At 45.3% G+C, this 17,331-nt stretch overlaps 2 protein-coding genes across 2 annotated transcripts; one reads left to right on the top strand and one right to left on the bottom strand.

The window, feature by feature from the left end:
* Positions 1-2,675: 2,675 nt before the first annotated feature.
* On the bottom strand, positions 2,676-5,903 carry LOC115593036 (gastrula zinc finger protein XlCGF57.1-like). The gene is made up of 2 exons (XM_030436348.1): positions 5,899-5,903; positions 2,676-4,317 (listed from the first exon to the last, which is right to left on the bottom strand). Exons 1-2 carry the CDS (start codon positions 5,901-5,903, stop codon positions 2,991-2,993), a joined length of 1,332 nt encoding a protein of 443 aa, XP_030292208.1. The 3' UTR covers positions 2,676-2,990.
* Positions 5,826-17,296, top strand: lmbrd2b (LMBR1 domain containing 2b). The gene is made up of 18 exons (XM_030435705.1): positions 5,826-6,089; positions 8,355-8,562; positions 8,652-8,764; positions 9,131-9,229; positions 9,689-9,856; positions 9,972-10,182; positions 10,256-10,330; positions 10,412-10,525; positions 10,903-11,086; positions 11,551-11,732; positions 12,706-12,839; positions 13,051-13,156; positions 13,244-13,341; positions 13,449-13,552; positions 13,642-13,688; positions 13,932-14,046; positions 14,136-14,262; positions 14,503-17,296. Exons 2-18 carry the CDS (start codon positions 8,389-8,391, stop codon positions 14,564-14,566), a joined length of 2,115 nt encoding a protein of 704 aa, XP_030291565.1. The 5' UTR covers positions 5,826-6,089; positions 8,355-8,388; the 3' UTR covers positions 14,567-17,296.
* The last annotated feature ends 35 nt before the right edge of the window (positions 17,297-17,331 follow it).

Here is a 17,331-nt window from a genome sequence, read left to right as displayed (position 1 = left end):
TGCTTTCAGGACTGCCACCAACAGTCTGAATGAGTATACAGAGGCTGTGACATCATACATCAGCTTCTGTGAAGACTGCCGTATCCCATCATGCACCTGGGTGAGTTACAACGATGACAAACCCTGGTTCACAGCCAAACTCAGACAGCCAAAGTTTCAAAAGGAGGATTCGTTCAGGAGTGGGGACAGGGACAGGTTTAAGAAGTCAAAATACAGCTTTGGCAAAGCGGTGAGAGAAGCTAAACAACAGTACTCTGAGAAACTCCAACACCAGTTCTCAGCTAACGACTCTGGTTCTGTCTGGAAGGGGCTCAGCCAGATTACAAATTACAAACCTAAACCCCCCCCTCTCCGTCAATGACCTGCGACTTGCAAATGAACTGAACCAGTTCTACTGTCGCTTTGAGAGACAAAGGGACAGTCCTGACACCCTCTCCCATCTCACCAACCCCCCCAGCTCAGCAGGACCCTGGGCCTCTCCACTTCACACCTCCGGGTCCCCCTCCATCACAGTAGCCGTTTTTCGTTAGAAAAGGCTAGAAGAGGTGGCAATCTGCCTCCTTGTCTATCTAAAAGGGAGGTGTTATATTCCTCCTTTTACAAAAGCTGCCACTTGGCCACCACTGGGGTAGGCGTAAACATGTGACATGACGTGAAGCACGAAGTTGGGCAGTGAACGGGGACAACAAATTTGTCTTTAAAATAAGAACTTTACATTGCACCCCATAGCTTGACGCTACAACAACAAGCGGACAACTCCTGGATCTCAGCGGCTGTCCAGTTGGTCATCTTGACGTCCGCGGATGAAGTGATGGGCTGACTGCTGTAATCAGCTGTTTCCTGGTTTTAAAACTCTCCGGCTGCGGGTCGCACAACAGTGCACATAATTGACGCCCATCTCACGCAATTGCCGGCACATCGACGTCTCAGTTTACATCGCAATGGAGGCTGAAATAAGTGTACCCTCCAACTGGCGGCTTACTGCCCAGTATAAAAACAACTAGTGACGACTCTCTGCCTGCAAGAGAGGGACGTCCACAAGCGCTTCAAGAGGCAGAATCCCCCAAACACAGCCGGACGAGACTCTGTCACTCCATCCACCCTGAAGCACTGCACTGACCAGCTGTCAACTACAGTGTTCACGGACAGCTTCAACACCTCACTGGAGACATGTCATGTGTCAGCCTGCTTCAACGTTTCCACCATCATCCCCGTCCCCACAAAGCCAAAGACCACAGAACTGAATGACTACAGACCCGTCGCCCTGACCTCTGTAGTCATGAAGTTGTTTGAGTGCCCTGTGCTGTCCCACCTAAAAATCCTTAACCAACCCACTCCTAGACCCACTGCAGTTCACCTATAGAGCCAACTGGTCTGCAGATAATGCTGTAAACATGGCCCTGCACTACACCCTCCAGCATCTGGACTCCCAGTTTGTGGACTTCAGCTCTGCTTTCAACACTATCCTCCCGGCTCTGCTACAGGATAAGCTGTCCCAGTTCCCTGTGCCTGACTCCACCTGCAGGTGGATCACAGAGTTCCTGTCAGACGAGAAGCAGTACGTGAATCCGGGGAAACATGTCTCTGAATCCCAGACCATCAGCACCAAATCCCCCTGAGGCTGTGTACTTTCTCCCCTGCTCTTCTCACTGTACACCAACGGTTGCACCTCCAGTCACCTGTCCGTCAAGCTCCTGAAGTTCCCCGCTCATTGGGCTCATCTCTGGCAGGGATGAGCCTTTAATTCAGAACTTGTTTAAAACACATCTTACTACACTTTTAAACTTGAAGAACATTATTGGGTCAACAAATGTTCTCCAGTTGCTAAGCAGAATCAAAACCCCTTTTTTTGAACAATATTTTATTAAGTTTTTACATATAAGAAAAACATACAAATAACAATGACCACAGAAATAGCGATAATGTATAAATGTAATATACAACAAAACCATCAAAAGATCACAATACTACCAGAAGTTAATAATAAATGAATAACTGAAAAAGCAGCACCAGTAACTTGAAGACCTCAAGTTATAACTACATTCTCATCCTCCAAAAATTCCAAAAAAAGTTTTCCATACTTTAACAAACTGTTTTCTTTTCCCTCCTACAATATATGTAAGTCCTTCCAACGCAAGATATGTTGCAATCTCCTTCGACCATAACTTAACAGAGGGCAATTGTAGACTTTTCCAGAACAGAGCGAAAAGAGTCTTAGCTTGAAGAAGCCCAAAATCAGTCAATACTGTTTAGAACTGACGACCAAATTTTGGGAGTATATAGCCCAGATACAAAGTTTGGCTTCAGGGGAACATTCTTACCCACCATCTGGGAAATGGCCCCATCACACTCTGTCAAGATGATCAAAGAGGCTTTTAATTATTTTTTCCGTTTCTTACATGTTATTTAAATTCATGTAATTAACTATATTATACTTTATACTCTTTTCACACAGTGTGTTTACACTATGTGTGTGTGCTCCTTGTATTAAGGTGTAGATCTATTCGCTTAATTCCACAAAGAAATGTTGGACTCTTTTCTAAACTGCTACTTTGAACTAACAGCTAACTTTTTGGTTACATACATGGAAGCTACTGTAAAACCTACAAGTATTAACATATAACTGTTTATATTAAAGCAGGATACGAGGAGCGATAATAAGTGGGACACATGAGACCGATTAACTCGACTTTTTAATCATCATGTTAACAAATATGACAAATCAGAATGAAGACAGACACAAACATTTTGACATCTTCTTAAGGGGAAATCGTTCACATTCAACGTCAGCTCATCATTTCTCCTGTGTATATTGATCCACTGAGGATTCTTCAAGTAGCTCATTTAAGGTTAAAGTTCTGCAATTATGCATGAAACACTAGAACTGAACCACCTCCAAAATATTTTGGAAATACAAGGCTACTCGCCTGTACGTGTCATTAAACGTCTCGTCAAAGCAGACTGATCAGACAAACTTTCCCCAGGCAAAGTTATGGTTTCTCACCTGTGTGAGTTCTCATGTGACTTGTTAAGTGACTGGTTTGAGTAAAAGTCTTCCCACATGTTTTGCAAGTAAACGGTTTCTCACCTGTGTGAGTTCTCATGTGACGTATTAAGTTATTGGTTTGATTAAAAGTCTTCCCACATGTTTTGCAAGTAAACGGCTTCTCACCTGTGTGAGTTCTCATGTGAGTTGTTAAGTTGCTTGTTTTAGTAAAAGCCTTCCCACAAATTTTGCAAGTAAACGACTTCTCACATGTGTGAGTTGTCATGTGACTTGTTAAGTGACCGGTTTGAGTAAAAGCCTTCCCACAAATTTTACAGGTAAACGTTTTCTCACCTGTGTGAGTTGTCATGTGACTTGTTAAGTGACCGGTTTGAGTAAAAGTCTTCCCACATGATTTGCAAGCAAATGGCTTCTCACCTGTGTGAGTTCTCATGTGATTAACTAATGGAGGACGACTCCTGAAAGCCTTTCCACAAATTTCACAGGTAAACGGCTTCTCACCTGTGTGAGTTCTCCTGTGATAGATTAATGCACTACGACACCTGAAAGCCTTCCCACAAATTTCACAGGTAAACGGTTTCTCACCTGTGTGAGTTGTCATGTGATAAGTTAAGTGACTGAGTTGACCAAAAGTCTTCCCACATGTTTTGCAAGAATACGGTCTCTCACCTGTGTGGATTCTCATGTGTCGATTCAATTCACTATTACACTTGAAAGCTTTCCCACATGTTTTGCAAGTAAAAGGTTTCTCACCTGTGTGGATTCTTAGGTGAATTGTTAAGGTCTCACTTTGGCTGAAAGCTTTCCCACATGTGTTGCAAGAAAAGGGCTTCTCACCTGTGTGGACTCTCATGTGGACTGTTAATTTACTACGTTTCCTGAAATCTTTCCCACATGCTTTACAAGTAAACTTTTTCTCACCTGTGTGGATTCTCAGGTGTGCATTCAATAGGAACTTAAACTTAAAAGTCTTTCCACATGTTTTGCAAGAATACGTATTCTCACCTGTGTGGTTTCTCATGTGGACTGTTAACTGACTACGAATCCTGAAAGCTTTCCCACATGTTTTGCAAGAATACGGCTTCTCACCTGTGTGAGTTCTTAGGTGTGCATTCAATAGGGACTTAAACTTAAAAGTCTTTCCACATGTGTCACATTTGAAAGACTTTTCACCTGGGTGAGTGTTATGTTGAATGTCTGATGAGGTAGAGTTTTTATTTTTTTGGTGACATCTTTTCTGTTGTTTCGGCTCTTCACCTCCAGCTGATCCTGAGTCTCCATGTTTCTCCTCCTTTCTGGTCTGGGCTCTCAGCTACATGAGAGTTGTTAGAGAGGAGCTGGTGGTCACTTGTTGGTTCTGCTTCACTGTGGTCACTTTCCTCATAAGCTGGAGTCAACATGACGGTATCCGTCTCCACCTTCAGTACAAGCTGCTCTCCCTCCCGACTGGTGCAGAGTTCCTCCTGTTCCTCTTTAATCTCTGGAGGCTCTGGGTCCTCTTGGTCCAGACTGGAGTTCCTCTCCTGGTTACAGAGCTGCTGGTCAGCCAGAACCTCCTCCTCCTTACAGACATGTTGCTGTGGGAGCTCTGGAGGGACACACAACAAAAGACAGACAATATTTAATCAACCTAATCAACCTTTATTTATCCTCCAGAGATCATTGAGAGGCAACCCTCATTTACAAGGGCATCGAGGCCCACAGAACAAAGGCTGAATAACAACAAGTAGAAATACTCAGAAAGTTTCAATAGCTTCCAGGTCATGTGACCCACTGACTCCAAACTGATGCTGGATTGTATTAATACACTGGGTGGTTAGGACACACCTTGTTATATTGACTTTAGTGCTCCTCATATTTGTTATCAATGTTTTCAATGTAAAATGTATTTTTTTCCCAATAGCTTCCATCTCATCTGACCCACTGACTCCAAATCAGTGCCGAAATGTCTTCCTAACAGGTTGAATGAGACACACCTCTTTCTGTTGAGTTTTAGTGCTCCTCACATGTTTCGGAACGTTTTGTGTGTAAAATCATCATTTTCTGAGCGGAGTTTCGCCGCGGTCTTCTATAGAACGGAGCCCAGCCGTGCAGCGGACACTCAGAACCTCCGGAGTCCCGGAGTGGAATGAACCAAAACGAGGGAAACACTCGTATGTTCGCTCCATGTAGTGAAACGTGGCTGCGATGCATATGTCCCCCTCTGTGGCCACTCCAGGGCTCTGAACATTAGTGTTATTAAAATAAGAAACTTTTACTCACCTATCCTGTGTAACTTTACTTGGGGTTTCCAGCAGATATCCAGCATGACGCGCTGCCGATCGATCTCTTCCTCGTACTGGACGATAGTTGTTTTAAAAACTCTGAATATTTCTTCAGCAGCAGCAGTTAGTCGCTCGTTGACAAACTCTCTCAAACTCTCAACTGAACTCATTGTTCTTTAATTACTCATTCAATAATGAGCTGCGCTGTGACTCAGTACCGTCTTCACTTCATTCATTACACACAGCCAGCTAATGCTGCTAGCTGCTACTGTTTACTTCCGCTGGGTGTCACGCTCTAAAGCTCCGACAGGGGAAGTGCGGAGGCTTTTAGTTCCGCTTCAGACTGAAAACATTTAATTCAGAACGTGTTTAAAACATATCTGACTACAGTTTTAAACTTGAAGAAAAATGTTGGTCCAACAAATGTTCTCCAGACTCAAAAACACTTTTCATTATTTTTTTTCCATTTCTTACATATTATTTAAATTCATGTAATTAACTATATTTACCAGGAGAGGCTCAACTGCCTCAAACCTTAAAGGAGAAGAAGAAGCAGGACAACACCACACACGGTAACTGCGCATGCGCTGAGGTTTGCCTGGCCCTGGTCAGGCGGTGTGATCTGACGTCATCGTCGTCTCCTGGTAGAGAACCCGGATGTGAGTGATGCTGCTGAGTGTCGGTCAGGAAGCTGATGGTTTTTATAGAAAACACCGCGGATTGTTGGAGAAAAGACTGAGCGCCTGACTGTCCCCCGGACACCGAGTCCCCCGGACACCGAGTCCCCCGGAGACCGCTAACACAACAGACTTATTACGGTAAGAGGTCGCACCGCAGTGACGTTTGTGCTGTTATCCTGCTAGCCAACATTAGCCGCTGTCATGTCAACGTAACGCAGCCAGCTGACGGCGCAGGGCTGCTGACTGGACCCGCGACTGCATCAGAACCACTGCTTTAATGTCCTGATTCGGTCTGTGACGAGCTGCTGGGCCGTCGGACAGCTTGTCCCTGTGGCTCCGTGGACACGTCCAACAACACAGAACCAGTCGTTCGGGTTCAGCTCACACATGACGACACATGACCAGTAATGACATTATAACAGGGAGTGGTATCAGAGCGGTCCGCTCCAGGTCCGCGCCGTCAGCTCCGACATGAACACGATGACGTTCCGCCACTGATGTGTTTTATAAATGAAGACTCTCTCATGACGTCACGTTTCCTCTCTGTGAGATAACAAGCTCTTAAACACGTGTGACCGCATTAACCTGTATTTAAAGTCACCCTGCCAGTCGCCTTATTTCTATGGTGGCCCTAGAGGGACGCCTCAGAGCTTTGACAAAGTGACCCAGGTGATGGTGATGTCGTCATGATGTCACCAGGGTTATCTCACCTGAAGAGAAAGGTCCAACTGAGGCATCATGTCTGGGAACCTGAGGTCTGCCAGCCAATAGGAAGAGAGCATATGGCTCTTATATGGCGTTTTTACATTTAATAGCTAGACTGGATATGTACTGCAGATATCTGTAATTCAATTGTTTCAGATATGCACAACGTCATTCTTCCTAGGACAAATGACGTCACTTTTGCAGTTCATGTGTATTGGGCTTTTAATTTCAGATATCCACAGTTACATTCTGGACATCTGCAATTGAATTCTTAGTAGGGAAAACTCACATTTCAGATATCTTCAATCATATATCCATCCACATATCCAGTCTAGTTATTAAATGTTAAAACGGCCACTTATACTTTATAGGGATTTTTAGATATCTTAGATTTAGTTTTGACTAGTACAATCAAAGTTGTAGATATCTTAAAATAACATTTCTACTAGTAAGAATGTTATTGCTGATATCTTTAATTACCATTCTGACTAGAGAGAATACAATTTTGACTAGGAGAAATGCTATTATTATCTAAAATGCAATTACAGATAGGAGTGTGGTTCAATTAAATGTTAAAGAGCAGGGTCCCCCGACATGAGGTGTGTTTTTAGTTTAGCATATTTCAAAATGCTAATGTTGATCTTCTCAACACCTCATCATGTTTACATCATGTTTACATCACGTTGTTCGTAAGGGAGAAAACAAGCTGAATAATCTCCTTGAAGTGCGTTAGCTCTGCTAAATGAGCTATAACACATAGCTTGTGTTTCAGATGCTAATATGATGTTAGCCTGTTGGAGGAGCTAACATGTTAGCCTGTGGGAGGAGCTTACGGCTGTTAGCTTTAAAATCCTGTTGTGAGAGTTACTCGGGTCTGACCCAAACAGACAAACAGATCTGCGGGTCAGAACGTCCCTGCAGCGCTACAGAACTTCATTATAACCATGTTTGTCTGATCTTTGCTCTGACTGGCTGCTGCCTGCAGACACGGAGCTCCCATCCCCCCTGTGGAATAAACACAAAGAGCCTTTCATGCTTTACAGGTCAGCCTGCTTCTGCTGGAGTCTTTAATCATTGTCAGATAAAGGTTCTGATTGTTATGTAGAGCGGCAGTAATTGGATGAAGAGTAGCAGCGTGTTTGTGTCTCATCATCATCACTGTGGTATTTTAATAAGTCGTGCTCGTAGCTCTGAAGATATTTTTAGTTTTTCCAAAATTTTTCCTGATCTCTGATACACCACACGTCCAGTTACAGTGCAGCTCACCTGCAGCTCACCTGTAAAACTCAGGCAGAGAAATAAAAAGTGCATTGTACAGTTATAACATGCGCTCTCCTGATTGGCTGCTGTAAAAGTAAACAAGAAGTCAGGTCAAAGTGCAGTTTTAATTAAATAAAAAGATGGATTCTGACAGCAGTGTTGTGCAGGTGTTGAGGCCTGGAGGAGATTAACAGGCTGTATTTGTGAGCATTCATATAAAAACAGAGAAATGATCCTTTTCCTGTGTTGCTGTTGGTTTATAGACTAAACTCGAAGCTACTTTTAAATAGTGTCTTTTTTGTCAGAGTGAGAGCAGGAACACTGGGTACCTGCAGGAAACGGTGACATGGTCTGTTTGTAGAGTGTCGGTGTGAACATGGACCGGACCAGGACCTAAAGAACACAGTGGATCATGTATGTATGCTCCGTGTGTTGCAGGTTCCTGTCCGGCTGCTGAGAGGAGGCCAGCGGGATGAGCGGGGCGGCTCTGGGTATCGAGATCGTGGTGGTCTTCTTCCTGGCTCTGTTCCTGCTGCACCGATATGGAGACTTCAAGAAGCAGCAGCGCATGGTGCTGTTCGGCACGCTGCTGGCCTGGTACCTGTGTTTCCTCATCGTCTTTATTTTACCTCTGGATGTCAGCACGGTCAGTCATGAGCGGAGATGTCAGCAGTCTGTACCTCCAGCGACGCTACGAGCACCTGAACGCTCAGTGTGTTTCCTCTCTCCTTACAGACCATCTACAAGCAGTGCAAGATCGACCACGAGGAGCCCGCCTCGGCCCCCACCCTCAGCCCCAGTCCATCCAATCACACAACGGCAAACACAACCGTCACACCTTCTAAAAGGTCAGTGCGCAGCGTGTGTCTGGTGGCTGAGGCTGCGTCGCCCTCACCTGATGTCTGACGGTGTCATTAATCAAACTGTCGGAGCTGAGCGTCAGAGGCTGTTCAGAGAGCAGATGAGTCTCACTGAAGCTTCTGTGGACGTGTTGTCTTAACGTCCAGAGTGATTTAGAATCCCTCTGTAGTTCTGTCAGTGTGGAAGTATCGATGCTGCTCTGAGTGACCTCGAGTCACCGTGTTTACATTCATGTTCACTCACATTTATTCTGCCAGATCTGGACTTTTAATTGGTTCTCCATCAGATTGTCCTCACTAGTTGATACAAGCCACAGAATTACAGCTGATAGTTTCTCTCTTCCTCTGTCGCAGCATCCTGAAGCCCTGCTACAAGCCCTGGAGCTACATCCCTGATGGTATCATGCCCGTGTTCTGGAGGGTGGTGTACTGGACGTCCCAGTGTCTCACCTGGTCCGTATACGTCTGATCATGTGGTCTGTTGTAACATCACAACGATACTGATGCTGATTAAAGGTGTAATCTGTGGGAGAGATCTGAGCTAACACATGAACAGAGTGAAGAAACAACAGTGCTGATGTTCTGTGTTACCGAGACATATGCAGACGTTAGCTGCTGTTAGCTGCTGTTAGCTGCTGTTAGCTGACGTTAGCTGCTGTTAGCTGCTGTTAGCTGACGTTAGCTGCTGTTAGCTGCTGTTAGCTGACGTTAGCTGCTGTTAGCTGACGTTAGCTGACGTTAGCTGCTGTTAGCTGCTGTTAGCTGCTGTTAGCTGACGGTAGCTGCTGTTAGCTGACGTTAGCTGACGTTAGCTGCTGTTAGCTGCTGTTAGCTGCTGTTAGCTGACGTTAGCTGCTGTTAGCTGCTGTTAGCTGCCATTAGCACGCCGACCCGTCTGACTTGTGTTCTCAGGCTGCTGCTGCCCTTCATGCAGTCGTACGCTCGCTCTGGAGGTTTCTCCATCACCGGGAAGATTAAAACAGCTCTGATAGAGAATGCTATTTATTACGGGACCTACCTGCTCATCTTCGGCTCTCTGCTCATCTACGTGGCCGTTCATCCGGAGTGGCACCTGTCCTGGTGAGTGGACCGGATCAGACATCCACTGGTTCCCTGAGAGGACTAATCACATTGAAAGTTGACATAAATGTAATGTGTGAAAGTGAAATAGTCGCCTGGTCGCTGTGTGCTGCAGGTACGAGCTGCAGACCATCGGGATCACAGCCGCCAACACCTGGGGTCTGTTCCTGCTGGTGCTGCTGCTCGGCTACGGTCTGGTGGAAATCCCTCGGTCCTACTGGAACGCCTCACGACACGGACACTTACTCATCAAGACCTACTTCAAGGCGTCCAAGCTGATGACGGAGAAGGCGGATGCAGAGGAGAACCTGGAGGACGTGATGGAGGTGAGCGCCAGGACGTTTCTGTCACGTGTCAGAAGCTCTTCAGTGTTTTACTGTGAAGTCTGGTTTGTTGCAGGAGGTGAGAAAAGTCAGTGAATCCATCAAGTACAACCATCCGCTGAGGAAGTACATCGACACCATCCTCCGAAAGGTGAGTGGATTATAAGAGCAACGAGCAGCAGGTGGTGTTTGGACCTGTCGATCAGAGGTATTGATCGGTTTGTCCCCGCAGTGTCCCGTGGATTACCAAGAGAAGATGGGCAGGAACATGGACGACTACGAGGACTTTGATGACAAACAGAACACGTACCCCAGTGAGAAGAGCCTGGTGAAGCTCCACAAACAGGTGAGAACATGAGGTCAGAGCTCAGGTGACTGACAAGGACCAATGAGCAGCCAGGAGAGCCAGATGACATCAGACTGTGGGAGGGCTCAGAGGGGTCTGCAGACCAGAGATGTGTTTGGGTCTTTCTGTAAAGTAGCATTGAATGCTAATAAACTACTAGCTGGTGATTGGAGGAGAGTGTTTGATGTGAAACGCTGTCGATTAATAACATTTAATCACTTTTGTTTGTGACGTCAGATGTTTGTGTGTCAGTAAAATGTTTCTGATGAGTGTTTTATATCCAACTCTGAGATCTTAATCCAAAATCTCTGAACGTCTTTGTTGTTCATGAATGACGTGTTCAGTTCTACGTACCGTCCCGTGTTTCCATGCGTCAGGTGATCTATGCGGTTCAGAGACACAACCGGACTCGGGTCCAGTGGCAGATCCTGCTGCAGCAGGCCATCCACCTGGAGGACGTCGCCAAGAACGAGACCAGCTCGACCCACCAGTTCGTCCACAGCTTCCCGTCGTCTGAGCCGACCGGCTGGTTCAGCAGATACGTGTACACGCCAACTGCAGGTGGGTCAGGTGTTCTGTACCTGTCAGTCAGAACTACAGTCAGTTCTTAGAACTCTATAAGACATCAGAGCTGAAACTGCACAACAATCAGTCGTCACCTTTGAAATGAATCGGCAACCGTTTTTTTGGGTTAATCAGTAATTTCTGCTGTCGGCTCGTTAAGAGAGAATCTTCGTCTCCTCGATGACACAAAACTGAAGATGAAACAGTTTATAGACCAAACGACTAATCAATGAATCAGCAGATCAATCAACAGCCTGCGACACAGGAGAGAAGTTTCCCTGTGCAGTGATCAGATAATCAATCCAGTAGCTGATCGACAGGAAATGAATCAGCAGCTGGTTCTGATAAATGTTCTGTTGTTGTTGAAGACATTAGATGGACCAAATGTTCGGTCCAGTGTTCTGAAGCTCTGCCTCAGTGCCTTTGAGCCTTGCATGATGTTGCTGTGTGTGTCTGGACAGAGTGGTACTGGGAGTGTCTCCTGAAGCGCTGGTTCTATCGGCTGCTGTCGGTGGTTCTGACCCTGTTCAGCGTGGCCGTGGTCTGGTCCGAGTGCACCTTCTTCAGCACCCGGCCCGTCCTGTCCCTGTTCGCTGTCTTCATCCAGCTGGCTGAGCGAGAGTACAACTACCTGTACATCGAGGTGAGACAGTTACAGTTACATTAGTTACATTACAGTTACATTTACAGATGCATAACAGCCACATTAGTTTCAATAGTTATATTAGTTACATTATAGTTAGTTACTTTATAGTTACAGTTACATTAGTTATATTATAGTTATAGTTACTTAACACTAATAGTTACTTTACAGTTACAGTGTTAAGTAACTATAACTATAATATAACTAATGTAACTGTAACTATAAAGTAACTAACTATAACTAATATAACTATAATATAACTAATGAAACTAATGTGGCTGTAACTGTAACTGATGTAACTAACTGTAACTGCAAAGTAACTGTTAGTGTTAAGTAACTTTAACATCAGTTACATCAGTTACAGTTACAGTTACATCAGTTACATTTACAGTTACATCAATTACATTACAGTTACATCAGTTACATCAGTTACAGTTACATCAGTTACAGTTACAGTTACATCAGTTACAGTTACATCAGTTACAGTTACAGTTACATCAGTTACAGTTACATCAGTTACATCAGTTACAGTTACAGTTACAGTTACATCAGTTACAGTTACTCAGTTACAGTTACATCAGTTACATCAGTTACAGTTACATCAGTTACAGTTACAGTTACATCAGTTACATCAGTTACAGTTACATCAGTTACAGTTACAGTTACATCAGTTACAGTTACATCAGTTACAGTTACATCAGTTACATTTACAGTTACATCAGTTACAGTTACATCAGTTACAGTTACATCAGTTACAGTTACAGTTACATCAGTTACAGTTACATCAGTTACAGTTACATCAGTTACAGTTACATCAGTTACATTTACAGTTACATCAGTTACAGTTACATCAGTTACAGTTACAGTTACATCAGTTACAGTTGCAGTTACATCAGTTACAGTTACATCTGTGTGGAGGTGTGTTCCGTCCCGGCTGCTCTGACAGCTGTGTGGTTTCTCCTGTCTCCACCAGATGGCGTGCTTCATCACCATCTTTTTCCTGTGTACCTGCGTTTACTCCACCGTGTTCCGGATCCGGGTCTTTAACTACTACTACCTGGCCTCCCACCACCAGACCGACGCCTACAGCCTCCAGTTCAGCGGCATGTAAGTGGAACCAGCCCGGTGGTCCGTTTGGACCCGCACACGTCCACAGGAAAGATTGAACTCAGGACTCAATAAATCAATTCTGGATCATTTTGATATTTCAAACTGGGCTGTTAGTATGAGTCCGATGAAGCAGCTGCTCGGTGAGGTGCTGATGTTCTGACAGCTCCACAGCTGGACCACATGACCACTGTGATCTTTGACCCTGCAGGTTGTTCTGCCGCCTGACGCCTCCTCTGTGTCTGAACTTCCTGGGTCTGATCCACATGGACTCTGCCATCTCCCACCAGCAGAAGGAGCAGACCGCCTACACCTCGGTGAGTCCAGACGGGCCGGACTCTGTGTGACCCGGCCGACAGTCTCAGGCGTTCTGACCTGATCTCTGACCCGCTTCTCTCCCTCAGATCATGGGATCCATGCGTGTTCTCTCTTTCATCGCTAACGGCTTCTACATCTACTACCCCATGCTGATCGTCATCCTCTGCATCGCCACCTACTTCAGGTGAGACGAGTGGTGCTGTTGGACCAGTCACTCACCTGCATCCTCTCAGACTCAGGTGTTTATTCAGACGTGCTGGTTGATGTGCTTGTGATAAACTCTCTCCTCAGTTTGGGGACTCGATGCCTGAACCTTCTGGGCTTCCAGCAGTTTGTGGGCGACAGTGAAATGACCTCGGACCTGATCGACGAGGGCAAGGAGCTGATCCGACGAGGTGATGATGTTTAACAGGACAGGACGGCAGCATGCGGCCCGTTAGACTGTGAGAGGTTCTGATCATCAATCCATTTCTGTTTGTTGCAGAGAAAAGAAAGCGGCAAAGGATTGAAGATGGAGAGAACAGACGGAGAGTGAGTGACCCCGAACAGAACATCATGTTTATCTACACATCATTAAAATCTGCAGTTAAACTTAAACAGAGATTAAGTTCATGTCAGATCGTCAGCTGGTTCTAACTGGACCTGCTGTCAAACACTCACCACAGTCTTCACAGGGGGGCGCCAGAGTCAAGAACCAAGATCCATGAATCCACTTAAAATGAGAGAAAAGGTTTGCAGAACTCTCTCCACATGATCAGGATCTGTGTGTTGCAGGAGTGGAAGGAGCGTTATGGGAACCAGAGGGACGACTACACGGCGAGGAACAGGAGCAGCCATGAAATGAAGGAGACCAGCTACTCGGACACGGTGGCGCCCAGCAACAACAGACGTGGGTCCACCAGCGGCGCCGCTCACTTCTCTGACACGTGGTTTGTAGAAGAGAATAAAACTCGACTGTTGTTTTGTTTCGTCCAACAGAAGCGAAGTATTCTCGCTCTGGGAGTCGGCCGGAGAGAGATTGCATCGAGCTGCTGCAGGACGCCGAACCTTTGGACTTCAACGCCGACTCTCTGACAGACGACCCCCTGGAGTCTGAGTCCGGCAGGTAAACACGACTTCCTGTTTGCGTTCTTATGGTTATAAAACGTACCTGAGCCTGCAAGCGGCCCGGGTGGATCACAGGAAGTGATGCAGAACCCAATCCAACAATCATCTTCACAAGGCTGAATGTGACGCCATCTTTGAGGCGTGTTGTCGTCTCCCGTGTGTTTATCTCACGGTGCAGGTTTCCTCGTGTCGTGTGTGTGCTGACCTTCAGGTGTGTGTTCTGTGTTTCCTCTCGCAGACACGCGGGAGGACGGTACCTGTCCATGTCGTCGTCTCGAAGCCGCATATTCGACGACGTCTGACGGGAGTTAAACTGGATCACACGTGACGACACTGTCTACAGGAAGTGAATGTACCACATGACCTTCATCTCACAGCTCATTGGCTGTCCCCTCATCTCCCAGGATGCATGGTAATAAAAAACAAACAGGTCACATGTCTCCATGAACACTGCTGGGCTGCAGCTGATTGGAGGCTCGTTGAAGGATTATTAATGTTACATAAAGCGTTTGAAGTGAATGAAGACGATGATCCCTCCCGTCTGTCCCAGCTGCACGTGGCAGGAGTTTCCCTCTAACTGTCTGAGCATGCTCAGTGTGAGTCTGCAGCACGGCCACACGTCACATCACTGTTACCACAGGTTCAATGAAGGCTCATGAGCTTATTTATATGTTTTATTCTTACATTCATGTTCATGTTGTGCATTTATTTATCTGTTCGTCCTCTTCAGCTGCTCATTCAGTCGGTTCATGGATCAGCTGATCAGAAGAAACTTGATCTGCAGCTTCACAGTGAAAATGAATCTGAAGACGATTAATCCTGACAGTAACCGACGGATTGATCATCTGAATGTTTATACCTGATTTATATCTAATCATGTAATAAAGTCTGATTGATTAGCAGTGATCCTACGTACGTAGATTTCATACGGAAACAAACAGAAGCTGAAATCATCTGAACTGAATCACGACTGAATCCTTGATGTGGAAATAAAAATGTTGTCTGAAATTAAAACAACACGTTTTTTTTCTCTGAATTTATTAAAGTTCTTGTCAAAATGTATTTTCAGTTCGTTTTGATGTTCTGACTCAGATTCAGATATAAAATCTGAACAGACGAGCGCGTCGTCCTCGTGGTTGTCTGTCAGACGTCAGACGATCTTTGAGCGTCAGAATCAAATCAGTTTGTTCTTGAGTCTATCAGAACTTCTGGTCCATGAGAGATCACGCTCACGGATGAGACGCACGAACAACCCAAAGACACAAATTCAAGTAAAAAAATCCTGTTTCACTGTTTGTCGTCCTGCCGCTGAGCAGCTGCGTTCTCCTGCGTTGCTCGAGGTAACGAGGGCGGCCGAGTCTTGTGTGATGATTCTTCAGCAGCGTCCACGTTCACTTTAACACCGACTGTGTGCGATGTGAGTTATGTGACGGTTTTTAAGTTGTTGGATCAGAATTTATCCAACTGGATTTAAACACGTTTTTTGGGTTCAGACGGATGATTTCATGTTTTGTATGTTTCTGTATGAAGTATTGTGACGTGATCGATTAATTGAATTATTTGCCTCCACACTTTGAATACAGTCTCACTTTACTTCCTGTGTTTGTTCTCACATCATGTGATCATTGTGCTCCAGAACCATCTGAAGCGGGTTCTTTCCTCCATGTTGTGCCATAAATGTGAGAATGTTCCTTTACTGTACAAACATGCCGACGTGATTTAAACTCGACATCGCAGCTCATCGTTTCTCCAAAGCTGCAGAGTTTAGAGAACAACACGTCTGGATCTCCAGGTTCAACTGGGCAGAAGTAGCAAAACGTGTTTGTGATACAGGAAGTCTTTATGTTGGAGCTGGTTCTGATCCGGAGCAGAGGGCTTGTTTTAATCACAGACGTTCAACAGAACGACGTAACTATGATGAAGGAGATTAAACTACATAGTCACAGAGGATAAAATAATTCTACATCGTCTGTCTTCTGTGTGATGGAGAGATGAGGTCAGGAGGTTCTGGTGGTGACTTGGAGCGGTCCAGGTTTGGTTTAAAATGAGTCTGTTACCTCCGTCACTGCTTCAGAACCAGAAAGGAGTCGACAGACAGACTGAAACAAGCGTTTGTTTTCAGGACAACGGGCCGCTGGGCAAACAGGCTTTTTTGGACCGTTAGCGTTCAGGAACAGTGGGCCGCTGGTAGAATGAGGTGGTACCAGCTGCGCTACCTGTGTGTCACCTGTACACATTTGTCTCTTTCCTATGATGCATGACGCGTTTTCTCTCAGCTCCTCTTGTAGTCCGACTAGATGAAGTCAGAACCGCTCCACATCTCACGTATTCACCATCAGAAAGTTCTGTAGATATTCTTAATGATATTTTAGAGTTTGTAACTTCCTGGAAAATCATGACTGTTGATGACTCATCCTGCACTCGGGGGCGTGTCTGTTGATTATTTGTTAAATCAGTGCTTTCTTTATTTTATAAAAAAGAAGTTGTCAAGTTGGTCGGGACCCGAAAATACCCCCAAACTATCTGAACCACCCGTAGAAGTGGCGGACCCCGACACTAACAGCGACTTATACCTGGAGAGGTAATCATCAGGACGAGTGTTGATCGGAGGTTTCAGCAGGTTCATGTGTTAGAAACAGCGGTCTGGCCCTTTAAGTATGTTTAGCACGTAGCATTAGCTCTGGAGGTGGAGAGGTTCCTGCTGGCAGGTTCAGCTGAGCTTCATGAATATCATCAGGAGAAACTGACCTGAGAACAGCCACTGTTCACCTCGTCTGTCCGTCATGTGTACATATGTAAGATATATATTTTGTATTTGAACGGTGTGACAGTGACTTTGTGTTCCTGCAGCCTGTCGAGTGTCTCACTGCTGATTGTTCTACTGATGTTCTGATTATCTGAATATTTATTGTCCGTCGTGATCGCAGCACTTTGGTCAGACGGACAGAAGTGGATCCGTCTCAGTTACAGTCTGAACAGATGATGATGTGTTTCCTCTGCTGCTGTGTTGTGTCAGTAAAACCATACGAACACTTTGTGTCTCTTTATTATCTGACAGACGGTTTCA

Source organism: Sparus aurata, chromosome 12, assembly GCF_900880675.1.
Source record: "Sparus aurata chromosome 12, fSpaAur1.1, whole genome shotgun sequence".
NCBI classification, from domain to species: domain Eukaryota; kingdom Metazoa; phylum Chordata; class Actinopteri; order Spariformes; family Sparidae; genus Sparus; species Sparus aurata.
Note: the sequence above shows the minus strand (reverse complement) of the source record. Positions and strands in the feature narration are given on the sequence as shown.